The sequence below is a fragment of the Talpa europaea genome (genome assembly GCF_964194135.1).
Source record: "Talpa europaea genome assembly, chromosome: 5".
Classification (NCBI taxonomy): Eukaryota; Metazoa; Chordata; class Mammalia; order Eulipotyphla; family Talpidae; genus Talpa; species Talpa europaea.
The window spans coordinates 22,808,515-22,825,677 of record NC_140071.1 but is presented as its reverse complement, the minus strand read 5'-3'; the positions used below and the strand labels follow the sequence as shown (position 1 = coordinate 22,825,677).

Below are 17,163 nucleotides of genomic sequence, written 5' to 3'. Positions count from 1 at the left end.
TTTTATAGACTAATTTATCTTGTTCATTACACAGAAACAATTCATTCTAATGTTATGTCAATGGTATTACTATCTGTTCAATTAAATTTAACCTTAAATTGAGAAATGCTTTAAAATTTGCCATTGTATTAAGCTATGAGGCCAATCTAATGACTGAATTTCAAAATCTATCCAATCACTTGAAGTATGAGGTGAAAATGTAGAAAGTCAGTTTGGTTTTTGGCTGATTGAAAAAAGATGTACCTTCTTATGTAGAGGTAGTAAGAATTTTCTGATAATACAGGTCCTATTTCTGTCTACAATTCTAAATGAATATCAAGGGTATCTGAAAGAACTCTTGGTTAATACAGAAACTTTAATAGCTCTGTAGTAATATGCTGAAAAAGCAGCAGAGTCTATGACAGTATAAGGTAGGTCAGACCTAGATTAATGATTAGCCTGCTCTGTATCCTCCTTTTACAGATGGTTAGATCTCTGTAGAGCAAATATATACCTTAAATTCTGGGTGAAATAACAGTGATCAAATGAATCCCTATTGAGTTGTAGCAATTTTTTGTATATCAGAATAATTTTAAGAGATGCAGGTAGTCCTTTATTTCTAGAGTGACAACACACTTAGTCCTATGAAAATGATTATAAAATATTTAAAGAGTAATTGAAGACACTTAAGTTTCTATCTACATTTCTACAATCTGATTAAGGAGGAGAAAATAAAGAATCTAATAATAATCTTATTTAAAGTCTTTAAAAAACTGACAATGGAAAAAAAATATATAATTCCAAATCCATATTATCACAGCAAAGTAGATACAGTCCCACACCTATCCAAAACAAGCAAAGAAACCCCCTAAAATTTTTCTTTGACGTTAAAATGCTACCATTATTTTTGTCTGTTCCTGTTTGTCATTCTGTTTCTCTGCATATGTTTCTGTCAATGCTCTTTATATCAAAGACTTTTCTTTCTCTGAATTATAGTGTACAGAACAGTGTGTGGTCCTTGGACAAGGAGAATCGTCATTGCTTGGGAAACTACTAAAAATTCAAATTCTCTGGATCCACCCTAGATCTACCAAGTTAAAAATCCCAGCAATCTATGTTTAAATAAGCTTCCCAGATGATTCTGATGCATGCGAAAGTTTGAGAACCACTGGTATACAGATTGGTTAACTTGCCACCATTATGATTCAGCAGCTAGTCAGTACCTACTTAATACCTGCTCTCTAAGATCCTCTGAAATCTTGTAAGGTATAGGCAATTTGTCTCAATTTGCAAATGAGAAAACTAAGATTCAGGAAATATATAGTTGTGCATCCCTAATGGCAGGGGTATATTCTAAGAAATGTATTGTTAGGTGATTTCATAATTGGGTGCACTTCATACAGTGTAATGAAACAAAGCTGGATGGCATAGCTGACCACACACTGAGGCAGCCTATTGGGCACCATGTTGTATATTTGATCTCTCTTTGACCAAAATGTTGTTAACCAAGGCATGACTTAATTGACTTGTCAAAGGTCACACAGCTAGATAGGTAAGCAGAGCTTAAGTTCTTCTACTCTTTTAGAGCTACCACTTCTATCCCTCTCGCTTATAATTTCACTGCATGAACTGTAATTTTGCTGATATGTGTTTGGGGGGATAGAAGGTGAGGGAGAGAACTGAGATGAGAAAATAAGCAATACAAAATTTAAAATATCCAAAATGTTGCTGCTATTCCAATGACTCTCATCACACAGCAATTATTAGGTACATTTTGACATTCCTTTAAGACAGTTAAGCTAGAGTCTAAATACATTACTTGAAATTCCTGAATCAAGCAAATATAAAACCCCAAAAGGGTCTTTAAGTGGATCCTTAAGCAAATTAAGAGAACCTAGATTTCTTACATAAAAATTTATGTCCTGAGCCTCCCCTGGTGGCGCAGGCAGTTGGGCATGGCGCTGTGAAACTGTCCACAGCCTCTGCAGCACTGGTTTGATCCCGGCTGGCCGGCAAGGGTCCCAACATGGCGAGCAGACCTCTACTGTTGCACCTGCTGCTCCCTTCAGCAGTGTATTTCGTCACTCTGCCTGTTCTGTTCCCCACTCTGTCTCTGGTGAATCCTCTCACCCTCCCGCTCATCTGGTCTGTACCCCAGTTCTTGTATAAATAAATAAAAATAACTCTTTAAAAAAAAATTCATGTCCTATCCTTGGAAAAGTGTTATTCCAAATCTTGCTGATATTTTTTGACTCATTTCTAATAAGATCCCATATTAGTTATCAGCTTGTTTTAATATAGTTGCTTCCTATTAGACCTCCTGAGAATATTCTACTTACAGAGCAGAGAAAGTTACCAGAACTAATGTTGATGGTCCTGACTCATCAAGAAAAACAATGATTTTTGATTATTAATATCTCTATACATACAAGCAAGGAAATGTGTTAACTTGAAGATTTAGAGGACAAATTATTTTGTTAAATAAATAAAATTTGAGTTCTGTAAAACATTGGTTACCTGGTAATGAATCTACATGAAAGTGAATGCCTTGTGTTGACTAAATGGTATGCTTTTCTAAAATAGGTTTGAAATTTAATAATCGGTGTTTGCTAGCATATGGGGGAAAAAGTGTTTAAAATAGGTAATGTTATCTTTAGCACTATTAATTTAAAATTTAAAGCTTTAGTCAACAGATCTGAGGGAGCAGAAAGCAGATGGGCTTTAGATGGAAACAACAAACATCAAATTCACCATACCCCACTGAAAAATTTTTTCACCAATTTATTTTATTTCTCCAATATCTATAGAACATAATGCTTCCCTAATATATTTTGTGAAGATTAAATGAAAAATGCTGAGATATGAAATGTGAGAGCCACTATACTAGTGATTTTAAATATTTTTTAAGATTTATTTTTGTATTTATACAAGAGCTGGGGTACAGTCCAGAGTCACAGGAGGGTAAGGGGATTTACCAGAGACAGAGCTGGGAGCAGAACAGACAGACAACCAAAATACACTGCTGAGGGGAACAGCGGGTGAGACAGGAAAGGTCTGCCTCGTCATGTGGGATTCTCCCTGGCAGGCTGGGAATCAAACTGGTGCTGCAGAGGCTGCAGACAGCTTCACAGTGCTGCGCTCAACCCGCTGCACCACTGGGGAGGCGCTATACCAGTGATTTTTGTGCTACTACACTCTTTACAGTTTCCAAATGGCACTTTGTCTTGAACAAGAATGTTGACTTGCCATGGGACCTCATGACCTAGATAGCCTTTCTGATTCATATTCAAGATCTCTGTTTATAGAAATTACTGTTGCAGAGTAATATTATTTAGAAAATTCTGACTTATAATAATTTGCCTTTACATAATATTAAATGTTTTTAATTTTCTTATTTTTCCTTTAAGCATATAACATTTTGACATTTCCTTTTAGCTCATTTTCATTTTATTTGAATGTGGAATTAGTAAATCATCTGAAGGTTTTGCAAATACAACCATAATGATAAAAAAATTCTGTCTTTAATGAATACCCAGCTTTACATTAGCCAATGTTGATGACTCACTGATTCATTTATTTATTTAATAAGCAATAAGCATATATTCCATATTCATATCATGAACTATGCATTTGTTCTAACAATAAAAAAAAGACAATTATGATTGCTATGATTCTTTGAGACATTAAAGATAGAAGACCCTCAGTGATTCTTAACTACAGGCCACATTTGAACTAGTTTAGTCACTATTTGGTAGGGCCACATAATTTGCGAGGTATACAGGATAAATGTGTTAACGACCCTAAGGAGCTCTGTGAGACTTCATTAGGATAGAAGATGTCTATTTGTGATACAACAACAATCTGTAAGAGAGATTTAGCTTGGAGAGGTTGGTATTTATGTATTATATTACACTAATCATGGTATGTTTCAGCACATTGACGGAAACTATCAAACAATATGACATTATCATCTAGTTTGCGTTAAAATATTTAGAAGAAAATAATAAGACACGATTGATTTGAATTCATGAGTCTCTGACATTTATTAAGCTGCTTCTAAGTTTCACAAGAAATCTTTTGAGAAGTATATTATTCACGGGAAGCACCACTGAGACCCAATGAAGCAGAACGAATACTTTCACCTAGAGTGGCTACCAGAATGTGCACTCCATGGGGCAAGGAAAGCGTGGCCAGAACACACACTCCACCATTCAGCTCTTTCCAGTAATCTGCAGGTTACTGGTTTTTTTTGTTGTTGTTTTTAAATCATTCACTTTTCTCTGCCTAGAATAATCCCCCTCAATTTTCCAAATTTCCACTTCTCAAAACCTTACCCCTAAAAGGTTCACCTCAAACACCAACCATATTCTTTAGGAGGGTTTATTAACTATTTAAAGTCATGACAACATATTATCTCTTTCATATAGTGCTTTATATATTTTCTTTGAATTGTAATTATTTATATCCTTGTTCTACTCAGTCTTACAACTCCCTGGAGATACTGTGTCTTGATTGTCTTCACATCCTCCATAATGAGAGCTAACACAAACCTTTCACAGTGGTGTTTAATACATGTTAGTCCAATCAATTTAGTCAGTCTCAAGACTTCCTTTATATGTTCATACACTTCTTATATAGGAGCGGATAATAGGAATTTGTATTTATCTTTTATATCTAGTCTCCCTCCTGTCTGTATGCAATTTATTAAAGTATCAAAGTTTCACTTGACTTTAACTTTCTCCTATGGTGTCTATGGGGAAAAAAAAAAAATGAGGAGAGAGTTAGAAGGCAAGCCAAAAGCTTGTTCTAACAGCCCAAAAAGAGAAATAGTCTTAGTCCAACATGATTGCTAGGGAAAACAAATCAGATGTTTCTCTTCTGGAAAAGGACGAGAAGTATAAACTGGGAAAGATAATTCTAAATGGTCATCTCAGATTAACTATTCAGTGATTCATTAAAACAATAACACATGCCCTGCAAGTTAAAAGGAAAGATGATTTACATGACAATTGTAATTCTAGGTTATTTCCATTTGGAGTTCATCAGTTTGCAAAATCCTCCCCATGACTAAAGTGACGATGCATCATTAAGTAGAATTTGCTAGTCTGGAGCTGATTTTTGTCATAATCATTCTTGGAATATTGTCAAAATACATTTTATTTTCTTAAAGTTACTTGCTATCTATTGCCTTTTTTCTAATTTGTTCTTTTAAAAAGATAGATTTTTTTTAAAGATTTATTTTATTTATTTATATAAACATTGGGTACAGTCAGAAGCACGGGAGGGTGAGAGAATTCACCAGAGCCAGAGTGGGGAGCAGAGCAGGCAGAAGGACCGAAGTACACTGCTGAGGGGAGCAGCAGGCAGCAAGAGAGGTCTGCGCGCCATGTGGGACCCTCCTCCGGTGTCCGGGGAGCAGCCGGGGATCGAACCAGCGCTGCAGAGGCTGCGGGCAGCTTTGCAACCCAGCACTCAACCGCTGCGCCACCGGGGAGGCCCAAAAGATAGATATTTTTATAAAATACTTCCTATTGCCAAAATCTAAAATCCATACAAGATGCTTGATAACTTGAGTCTGACTTAATTCCACAACCTCAATTTTCACAGTGGGCTGCCTGTTCTTTTGTTTTACTTAGTAAAGCAAACTTCCTAAGATTTTTCTCAAATACAATGCTATTTCACCATGCTTTGTCCATGTCTTCCCACCTTTCCCTTAGATGTTTTATACAGTTAACCTTCAAAACTTAGTTCTGGTTTCATTACTGAAGATAAGTATGCCTTGGAACTCCAGCCAGTGTGAACTATCTTTATCTTTTCCTTTCTTGACTTCCCTCTTAGCACTGCCTACCACTAAATGTCTTATTTTCATTCTCTATATTTGTCTTTTATTCCTGACAAAACTTGTCCTAATTCACTTGGCATTATATTCTCATTTCCTAAAAGTGGGCCCTTCTCCTCAGGTCCTCCCATGTGTTTGAATTAAAATGTCTGAAAATCCTTACACAGATTTACACCACCACCTTGGATATTGGTCTTTGAGATGTAGTTACAACAATATAAATAATAAAATTTCACAGCAAGAATATGTCCTAAAATTGATAGACTATCTAACATATGAATGGAAAATAAATTTATTGATGATATAATTTTCGGGTGTCATTTCTTTGAGTAGCAAAACAATACTTTAAAATAACTTTAACCATTCCTCATAATAAAATTTCAGTTACTTTTTAAATTATAATTTCAGAACATAGGCATATAATATTAGAATGCTTTGGTACTTTGGACAAGAAAACTATTGAAAACCTTTTAAAAGTGAAATTATACTCTTAAACCAGTATGTTATTAATATTTGATTTGAAAAAAAATGAACTTACTATGTCCATTAAAGCTGTGATGCTAAAACATTAAAAAAATAAAATAATTTTTAGTTTGAGGTAACTGTAGACCCATATATGCTGTAAAAAATACATATGCCCTTCACTCACTTTCCCCTTGGAGACTGTGCTTCAGTTGGCATTTAACTGTATATCAAAATATATATGTCACTAATCTTGCAATTGTCAAACAAAATTTGGCCGCTCCTTTCCAAAAATACTTTCATAGGCAAACTTTACCATTCTCACCAAAGAACAGAGAATACTGGAGTCTTTATGAAAAACAGGGAAGTCCTCTAAGCAGGAGCCCCTCAGAAAGTAACTCTCACATTCACAAATGTTTATAATAAAAGCAGTCATTGTCATTTTCCAATTACTACTTATTGACATGGTGCATCCAAAAAATCATTTTCAAATTTTGAAAGGCCCTTAAATTATCTAGGTCTTCCCTCTTTCCAGTTTGAAGCATACTGAATCTTTTCAAGGTAGCCTTAACTGGTTAAATGATTGGTAGATGGATGATTGGAGAATTTCCTATTTGTACAAAGCAGAAAGAAACCCAGGAGTTTCTGCGCTAACTATGATCTACCATGTGCAGTGCAATCTCAGAAGTAATTGGTCAAAGACTTAGTAATATCTATATCACAACAGTTTTCCTTTTGCCAGACTCAGTCTGCTATGTAGCTTAATCCTATGACTTTTCATTCACCTTCGAAAATCTTACTTTTGCTAAAATTATCCTTTCTTCCTTTTCATTCTAAGAATTTCCAGTTGTAAGGAACACCTTGAAATGCACTGTTACTGGCCTCTTGGGCAGGCAAAGTAAACATCAGGCTAAATATTTTGCTCCAGATTTCTACCTCCTGCTTTATCTGTATCTTCTGCTTATGTCATAAATTATATTAGATTTCCTCCTCAGAGATTCAGACATTATCCTCTGTGGCATGCCAACATCTTTGGGAGGAATAGCACATTGCATTGTTAAAGACTCATCCTACTGAGTCATTTCCTAGTTTCCAACAGGACTCCTTATGGGAAAGGGAAAGAAGATGAAGATATGATGGAAAGGCGAATTAGTCAGAGATGAATATTTGTATGTTCTGTCCATCATTACTCACATATATCACTATATCACTTATACGCAAATGATATAACCACAGTAACCTTTTTTTTCTATGTAATTTGGAATAGAAATGCCTTTTAAAAAATTATTTATTTATACAAGCACTGGGTACAGTCAGAAGCATGGGAGGGTGAGAGAATTCACCAGAGCCAGAGTGGGGAACAGAACAGGCAGACTGAAGAAATACACTGCTGAGGGGAGCAGCGGACGCGGCAGGAGAGGTCTGCGTGCCATGTGGGACCCTTGCAGGTGGCAGGGGATCAAACCGGTGCTGCAGAGGCTGCGGGCAGCTTTGCAGCCCAGCGCTCAACTGCTGCACCACCAGGGGAGGCCCCTAGAGATGCCTTCTTTAAGAGCTGCCACGCTAAAGAAATAAACACAAGAAAGTATCTTTTAAATATGCAAATACATGTATTTACATGTGTTTGTAACCTGGGGTCAACTAACAGCATAGGAAAAAATGTATTAAAAACACAGATACTGTCTCCTTCACCTTTTATAATCCTTCCTTGGTTTGAGCTTGCCAGCTGGGATCTGTCTCACTCTATTGATGAGGAAATGTGCAGTGTTACGTCAGAGGCTTTCTGCAGCATACAAGGGTAGACGCATCCATGGCAAGTAATTCTAGCACAAGTCTCTCTAGTGATGACAACTTCACAGTGGGGGAACTCAAGCATTTCTATTGGCCTCCATGATTAATCAACCTGAGATGAAAGAAAAACTCACACTTTCCCTGTGAGGAGAGTAAAAACACCATTTGTCAATCACATTTAGGGTGGTGGTTCTCATGATAGATGATACAGGATAAATGATAACACATGATCAAGTTTCAGATTTTATGGGCTAAACCAACAGAAATTTGTATATTCTATTCAAAATTTACACAGTTTGTTGGAGAGGAAATTCCAAAATCTACAACAGTTGGAGGGAAACCTCCCTATAATAATTATTAAGGAGGCACTAAGCACTAGGCGAGTTCTATTTTCTATGTACTATCTCATTTAATCCTTACAGCAAAACTAACGAAGTTTCTATTGTTGCCTATTTTATGAATGAAATTGAGACATGAGCAATTTAATGACTTCTGTGGTCATTTGCCAATCAAATCTGAGATCAAACCCAGACTCTCTGGATCCAGAGGTATTTCCTAATCAAAATGCTGTTTCTCCACCCTGAGAAAACCATACCAAATGTTGTAAAAAAAAAAATTAAAAAAAGTAGTTTTAGCCCTGAGGACTTCTTAATGAAAATCGATTGGCATTTTGAGTAGAATATCCAATGCCTTCTCTTTAATTACCTCAAAATTTTCAGAAAAAAAATATCTTTAGATGTACCAACTAAAACTTATAGAGGGAGAGATCTATGGGTTACTAACTTCCATTCTTTCTAGACAATGCTGATGGGTTTTCACCCAACCCAAAGTAATGATTCTTCTATTTTAAAGACAGTGTTGGGGTTACTCTCTGTATCTCAAAATGTCCATATATTTGCCAAAAATGAATTTATCAGTTAAATGTAGCCAAGAGATTCCATTTATCTAATTGTCCTATATAAAAAAATAGTTTACCACTGTTTTTACAGATTGAGGCAAATCTGACATATTATTGACATATGCTATAGATTTAATTTAATAGCATGGTACAGATATGTGCTCTGATAAGTTTTTGTGAAAAATAGGCTAAGATGAGTAGAGTTGTTTCAGTATTTATGGGGTTGAAAATGCAGAGTTAGCAAAGGAAGCATTTTAATTAAAACAATATTTCCCCCTATATGCTCAGAGTAAATGCAGGGGAATTCTATTAAAGATTTACTACTTGTTTCCATTTATTTTACTGGGTTTTTTAGGCATATAAAAGAGGTTGGGTTTTTTTTTTCAATTTTTAAAAAATCTTTTGATTTTAGAAACATCCAAAAATAAACAGTTTCTCCTGTTTTTCTTTCAACCAAATTTATGTGACTCTTCAAGCTTAGTCTTTTCAAATTGTATGTTTCAGGTATCCTGGAGATAACTTCGGTGGAAATCGGAGTTGTTGCTGTCAAAGCCATTAACAGCAACTATTATTTAGCCATGAACAAGAGAGGGAAACTCTATGGCTCAGTAAGTATTCTGCTTTTATTTTAAAAATTCATGGCAATAAATCATTATCACAGTTTTGGAATGTTTCCCCCAGACATTGAATAGCTTTATTATCTTTCTGTTGCTACTAAATAGAGCTACAGTGCACTGGTCAGCAGAGTCTCAAGGACTGTTGTTCACCCATTAGTCTACCACAGAGGCTGCTGCTGGCATCCATCAATGTTCTGAACTACTAACTGGTCAGACTCTCACGGAAGCATCTTGTGAGATTGGCATGGGTGCTGCAGACACTTTGTAAACAAAGATCTTGCATTAAGTAGAAAATATACTGAGTGTGTTACAACAGAAGATAAAACAGGGACTCGGGTGTTTCATGCTTCTGTTAAAATAAATGAAATAAGTGAACCTATCCAGAAAATCATCATTGTATGCCATTCAATCAAGTCAAGTATTTATTTTCCTAGACTATAATCAGTTATTCAATTATGGAGCTAGTATCAGTGCTTTGGGGACAACCACCCCTGTGTTGTATAGGGAGTATTAAGGAATGTCACTTTAACAGTGTAAGTAACTTGTTTTATTGCAATAAGAATTATTGCAATGAGCCTGAAGGTTTCAACTTAGATATTATCAGAATCACTGGGGGGTGGGGGATTCATTAAAACACAGTAAATCTGTAGTGGAGTCTAAAAATTTGCATTTCTAGAAAGGTTACAGGTGTTCCTGTTACTACTGGTTTGAGAAGCATGATTTGAGAAGTACAGGGCTGGTAATAGAATTGCCCTTCATTTCACTCACATCAGGTCCACTTATAATTATGGAGTTAGATTACTTTGGGTTGGTCCTGGCAGCTAAGGTAAATGCTTCTTGCATGGGGGGAATCAGGAATTTTACTTAAGTTGTTTCACTAGATGTTACTGTTAATGTGCCTACAAGAATAATAGACCATTTTAAAACATGGTCTCAATTAATGGTTCACAGTTTCATTTTCAAATTGTATTATTTTTTATTGCTGTAACATTGGTTTGCAACATCATACAAGATTCAGGAGGGTAGGTCCACATGTCTTCAGGTATATGACACCACACCACACCCACCACCAATGTACCCATGATCCTCCATCATAGTCCACTGGGCCTCTTCCACACTTTGCCCTCTACCTTCTCCTCCCCTTCTCAGGGCCTTAATTCTACAGTTAAGAGCTTAGGTTTGTTTTATTTTGGTTTTGTCTAATCATCTGTTTTGTTTCTGTTTATTCCACATGTGAGTGAAATCATGTGGTATTTTTCTTTGTCCTTCTGACTTATTTCTTTTAGCTAATCCCCTCTATTTCCACCCATGTTGTTGCAAATGACAATATTTTGTTTTATAGCTGAGTAATATTCCATTGTGTATATACCATCTTTTCCTTTCAGTGAACATGCCCTGGGTCTTCCTTTTATATACTGCATCAATTTTACTGGGTAAACAGACATGGTACAGTTTCTTTGAAAAGATATTAATATAGGGGCCTTCCCTGGTGGCGCAGCGGTTGAGCACTGGGCTGCGAAGTTGCCCACAACCTCAGCAGCACCGATTCAATCCCCCACCACTGGCGAGGGTCCCATATGGCACGACAGACCTCTCCTGCCGTATCTGCTGCTCCCTTCAGCAGTGTATTTCGTCACTCTGCCTGTTCTGTTCCCCGCTCTAGTTCTGGTGAATTCTCTCACCCTCCTGCGCTTCTGACTGTATGCAGTGCTTATATAAATAAATAAATCTTAAAAAAAAAAAAAAAGAAAAGAAGCTAATATAAAAACCCTTAGTCAAAACCAAAATTTTAAAGTCAAACTAACTAAGATGAGTTTAGATTGACAGAGAAAATGTAGATTTTAATTACAATAAAATATGGAACTAAATTTTATTTGATAAAGTATACTTCTTTAAAAGGTGATATCAAGGAGAAATGGGTAACTCTCAAATGAACTGTGTCATAAAAATATTTAATGCTTTTCTTTCCCTTTCCTTTTTCTTTCTTTTATCATAATGTAGTTCACACACTGTGTATGTGCTTTTTCTTAAGCTCTAAGGTGTGTGAATTATTTCATTCCTTGTTTATATCTAAAGTAGCTGCTCACATCTTATCACCCCTTTTTAATTATCTGCCATGAGATTTACCTCATATCTCTCTCATTTATTTATTTTGACTCTCTTCCCCAAATAGACCATCAAATTCAAGAAGCCACGGTCTCACCTGCCCCCCACTATAGCTTCAGCAATTAAAAACACCGAAAGCAGATAGTTATACAATGCTTGAATCAGCCCTCCTGATAGGTCAGCCCATCACAGTCTGCGGTCTGTACCTCTGCTTGTCTCAGAAATAAGCCCAGGCCCTAATTATAATGTACTATTCATTGTGACTTTGCACTATCACCAGGAAGACTAGAAAAATATGGCTTGTTCAAATTAAATAAAAAATCTACTCAAATTGAACATTCTGCTCAAGGTCGAGTAGGACTTGCAACCTTGCATAAAGACTATACCACCAAAATTCATGAATACATGCTGGAGATAATCTTTTGATGAGGTGACAACTCGAATAGTGCCTATCTTCACCACTGATTCCACAAGCCTTCTTGAAACAGCAAATAACCAGAATGATTACTTAACCCAGCTCTATATTCCATTCCCTCCTGAATATTTTCCCCTCTCCCCTCTCCCATTCTTACAGTCTTATCAATCATCCCCTGAACAATAGATCTATTGTATACCAAATTTTCTCCTGATGGAATTAAGTAATAAATGATAAAAATTGATTTAAATAGGACAGGCTCACATAGGGCATCATATAAGGACCAAATAAGTTTTCCAGGTATCCTGAGGAAATCCAAAACGTTTTTCTAAACTATCAAAACTCTACTTTTGAGGTCTTGCTCTAATCTTACTCTGTTTCTCAGACATACCATCTGAGCTATGGCCCAAATATTAAAAGCACTTGAAATGGGGGGTCTAATCCTATGTATTTTACTTTTAATAACACTGTTCAGTAAATTCATTTGGAGGAGGAAAATAATTAAGCTTTCACTGCTACTGTTCTATATACACCTTCATTTCAAACATAAAGTTGTCTAAAATAAATTCAGTCTTTCTAGTGCCTTTAAACTGAACCCCCTTGATTGTAATTAATATATTTATTCGTAAAAATAATCTCTTAGAGAAACATTATTTTGAACATTCTGAGTAGAAAAAAAATAAGTAAAACCATACCAGCATTGAAATTCCTGTTAATGCAGAACTTTACGTTATATTAAAATTCTCCCCTTAAATAATTTACCTTTTCTTCCTAAGATGAACTAAATAAATCATCATTTGAATGTTAAATTTAAATGTTATCTCATAGAAGCAAAGCACATAAGGTAAATACTTTCTAGGGAATAAAACTTAAACTGGTAATATTAACATAAAAATACGGTTTGTGATAGCTCTGATAATGTTTAAAATTCTGATCTAGGTCACAGAAACTTGGATATTTAAATGTACACACATTCAGTAATTGGGAATTTGATAGAAATCTCAAAATGTCCTGAGGTAAGAGAAACAGTTAGATACCTCAACTGAAAGATGTCTACAAGACTCTTGTGTGGGATGGATAAGGAAAAACACGAGAGCAAGCTCCAATTCCTTAGCTTCTTGGCTGTTTTAGTTTTAGGTATGAGGGAGAAGTCATATTTTTAAAGCAGTCTTGACATCAGTGAGATACCTTTTCTACTCCTTCGTAATTCTGGGTTGAAATCCTGCATTTTTGGAATGAATGGACATAAATTCTTGCCCCCGCCGCCCCTGGCTAAGACCTCTGAAGAGACACTAAGTCACATGAAATAAAGCCAAAGAATTATAACTATAGAGTGGAATTTCCCAGGATCAAAGTCTTTAGGGTTATACGAGATAGGTATGGTAGTCACCGTATTTGTAACTTCTTTGATATGGTAATTCACAAAGTAAGAGATCTGTGTCCTAGTTCTCAATCATTTTTAGACGTCAAAGTAAAATCAGTCAAAATTCCAAGTTATGAAAAATTGTAAATCATTTGCAAAATTGAGAAATACGGTATTTGGAAGAGAGGAAGACATCTTCCCCCGCCTATCACAGGAACTTTTGCTTATTTTGAACTATTATGGTTTTGCCATAAGATCTGCTTTTTTTTTAAAAGATTTATTTATTTATACAAGTATGGAGGTACAGGCCAGAGGCATGGGAGGGTGAGAGAATTCACCAGAGACAGAGCAGGGAGCAGAACAGGCAGACCGACCGAAGACACTGCTGAGGGGAGCAGCGGGCGAGGCAGAAGAGGTCTGCTGCGCCATGTGGGTAGCTCCCTGGCCAGCCGGGAATTAAACCCACACTGCAGAAGCTGCGGAAGCTTCACAGCACTGCACTCAACCTGCTGTGCCACCAGGGAGGCCCAAGATCTGCTTTCTTATCAGTGCATTTGTTGTATATTTATAGGTAAATTTTGCAGGCTTGACATGGCCCACCTTTTCTGGCAGTCCTATTTTTTTCTTAGGAGTCCTGGTCATTACTCTGAAAAAAGAATCAAAAAGCTGCTTTTCTATTGGCTCATCACAAGTATTATTAATGGAATATTTGCTTCTTGACAGCCATTCTAGGTACTTAAATCATGTCATAGTCAAAGCACACCAGCTTTTGAAAAAGTCCCCAATACATAGTGATGATAACCTATTAAGATGCATCATGTCCCTTTAAATGTAGGATCTATTTTTGTGCTTATGAGTTTTACTTTCCGTTGTTGACATTGTATATCAAGCATACAGCTTCTATACAAATGGTAACAGCAAACCAAACTTTTAAGGTTCTCAGGGTTCTCTGGGTGGTTGTGGCAAATAAAATTTAGTATCCTCACAGGAGTAAAAGATTTTGATTTTTCCTTGCAGAAAGAATTTAACAATGACTGTAAACTGAAGGAGAGGATAGAGGAAAATGGATACAACACCTATGCATCTTTTAACTGGCAGCACAATGGGAGGCAAATGTATGTGGCATTGAATGGAAAAGGATATCCCAGAAGAGGACAGAAAACCAGAAGGAAAAACACCTCAGCTCATTTTCTTCCAATGGTGGTACATTCCTAGGCGAAAGCAATCCTTGTGGCTGCAGTAGAACCAAAGGCTCTTTTGCCAGGAATTGTATTCTTCATGAAGACAATAGCTCCAAAGGCAAAGACACATGGCTGATGTCTACTTGCTTGAAAGAAAAGGAAGCCTTTGAAGGTTTTTGTACTCACTGCTGACATATGATGTTCCTTTAATTAGTTCTGCGTCATGCCTTATAATTGAGATATAGGCAGATCAAATGGGATTGAAGTTATTCCTAAGTGAACAACATTGTGGCTGGGTTTTTTTTTTTTTTGGGGGGGGGGTGCGGTTTAAGTTTTTGTTTTTTGTTTTTTAACCTCTGAGATAGAATTTAAAGGACATGGAACAATCTGTTGAATGGTCTTCGGGAAAGTTATTTATGGAATACGAACTCATATCAAAGACTCATTGCTCATTCAAGCCTAATGATTCAATGAGCAGTAAGACACGCGAGCATTTACTGGAAAGCACTTGGGTCATATCATATGCACAAGCAAAGGCGCTTTGGGCGTTGCATCTTGGAAGAATTGGTTAGGATTAAAAAATGTAAACATGATAGTGTAAAACTGTTCTAACAAAACAAATAGTGTATGGTATGCTTGTGCATTCTGCCTTCATCCCTTTCTATTTCTTTCTAAGTTATTTATTTAATAGGATGTTAAATATCTTTTGGGATTTTAAAGAGTATCCTCAGCAGCTGCCCTCTGATTTACCTTTTCTTTTTCTTTAGCATACCGCATGCATATTCTCAACAAAACGTTTTCAAAATTTGGCATACACTTCAAGAATAGGAGATGAGATTGGGGAGGCAGTATGAGAGAGTACTGTGTGCTATCAGTTGACTTAATTTGTAGTTCTGCAAAAAGCATCATCAACAATAAATAGGACAGTATCATGGCATGACTTCCATGAGAAATGTCTGCCATCATTAGTAAACATGTATCACTCTTAATCTTCCTTTCCTAAAAAAAAAAAAAAAAAATAGACCAGAAATCCAAATTCTTTTCTTGAATATATCAATGGGTCTCCAAGGATACACTAAAAGAAGGAAAAATAATTGGTAAATACATTTTGGTCACCTAGTCTCGTTATTTACTCACAATTTTTGCCATATGTCACAGTGGTAAGTGATGAAGAGGCTGTCTGCTCATAGAAGAACCCTTTGTAAGTCCCACATAGCGCATCTCCCCCAAAAGGAACTATCCAGGAACTTGGTATGAAGTGCAACCCTCCCAGGGGCTTAAACTGAGCAAATATATCCTAGTATATGTGTAACCATATACTGAAACCTGTTCAAACTGTATGATCTAGTCTTTACACCAAATAAAACTTATTTTCTGTAAATTTAAAGAGCTTTGGAAGGTTCCATAATATAACCATATCAAAATCATTTTGTTAGAGCAGGTATAGAAAACAGTACATAAGAGTGTACCAGTCATCATCACATTGTATTCCACTAAATAAATACATAAGCCTTATTTGCAGTGTCTGTAGTGATTTAAAAAATGTAGAAAAAATACTATTTGTTCTAAATACTTTAAGTGATAACTGTAAGATTATATTGATGCTGCAGTTTTATCTTCATATTTCTTGTTTTGAAAAGTCTGTTTATTGTTGGGACACAGTATTTTGGTACAAGGAAAAGACTCACCAAATGTGTCATTTTACTAAAGTTTAACCTCTAGAAAGGCTGGTGTGTTGTGATCCTCTTTTATAACTTAAATGTCAATGCTTAACCAGCACTTCCAGTTAATCTGCTATCTAAGAATTAGCTTTATTAAGAAACTTTTCCATAAAGTAATCCCCCCAAAAGGCCATATTTTCCTCATTCCTTAAAAAAGTTGGGATTTCAAAGAAATGCATTTGAGACAGAGTGTTTTTGGTTTATGGCTAAAGTTTCATTTCATGATGCTTGGCTTCCAACTTGCTTTTTGACAAATGGGATTCTAAAAATGTTTAATTTTTGTGGTTGGAGTCTATATGTTAAAATTCAATTAGGAACCAAGCAGAGAACTAGAATGTAATACATTCCTATATACTTAGGTTATCTTTGTTCTTTTATTTTAAAGTAATAATTGCACCTGACACATGAACATAGACCACCCACAACCAAATTAAACGTTCGGTGAGACAAATATAGTATTAGCTGGCCATGGTAACAGCAAATAGGGCACAAACTGAATTCCTATTCCTCATAGCCATTTAGATTACCAAAGAAACCCTGTGTAAACAATCATCATTATGTACTCAAAACACTCAAATAGCTTCTAGCAAAATGTATCAAAGATTGCAGAAGCCAAAAATAGAAAACATCTCCCTCACCTCTCCCTTACACACAAACACACACATCAACAGAGATAAAGACAGAAGCAGTTTGGTAAGGAGTAAGGAGATTCTCCTGCACTTAAAAATGGCATCTTTGCTCGATATTAGTATAGAATTCTGGCCCCCTTTGCAGTGGGACTGTGCTACTGA

General features: G+C 36.0%; 1 protein-coding gene across 1 annotated transcript in view; it reads left to right on the top strand.

The window, feature by feature from the left end:
- FGF10 (fibroblast growth factor 10) overlaps positions 1 to 14,685 on the top strand; it is a gene marked incomplete at both ends in the record, with an annotated part of 69,127 nt that extends 54,442 nt beyond the window's left edge. The window contains 2 exons of the mRNA XM_084233071.1: positions 9,474 to 9,577; positions 14,488 to 14,685. Coding sequence (XP_084089197.1) covers positions 9,474 to 9,577; positions 14,488 to 14,685 — 302 coding nt within the window. The remainder of the gene's footprint in view (positions 1 to 9,473; positions 9,578 to 14,487) is intronic.
- Positions 14,686 to 17,163: the final 2,478 nt, after the last annotated feature.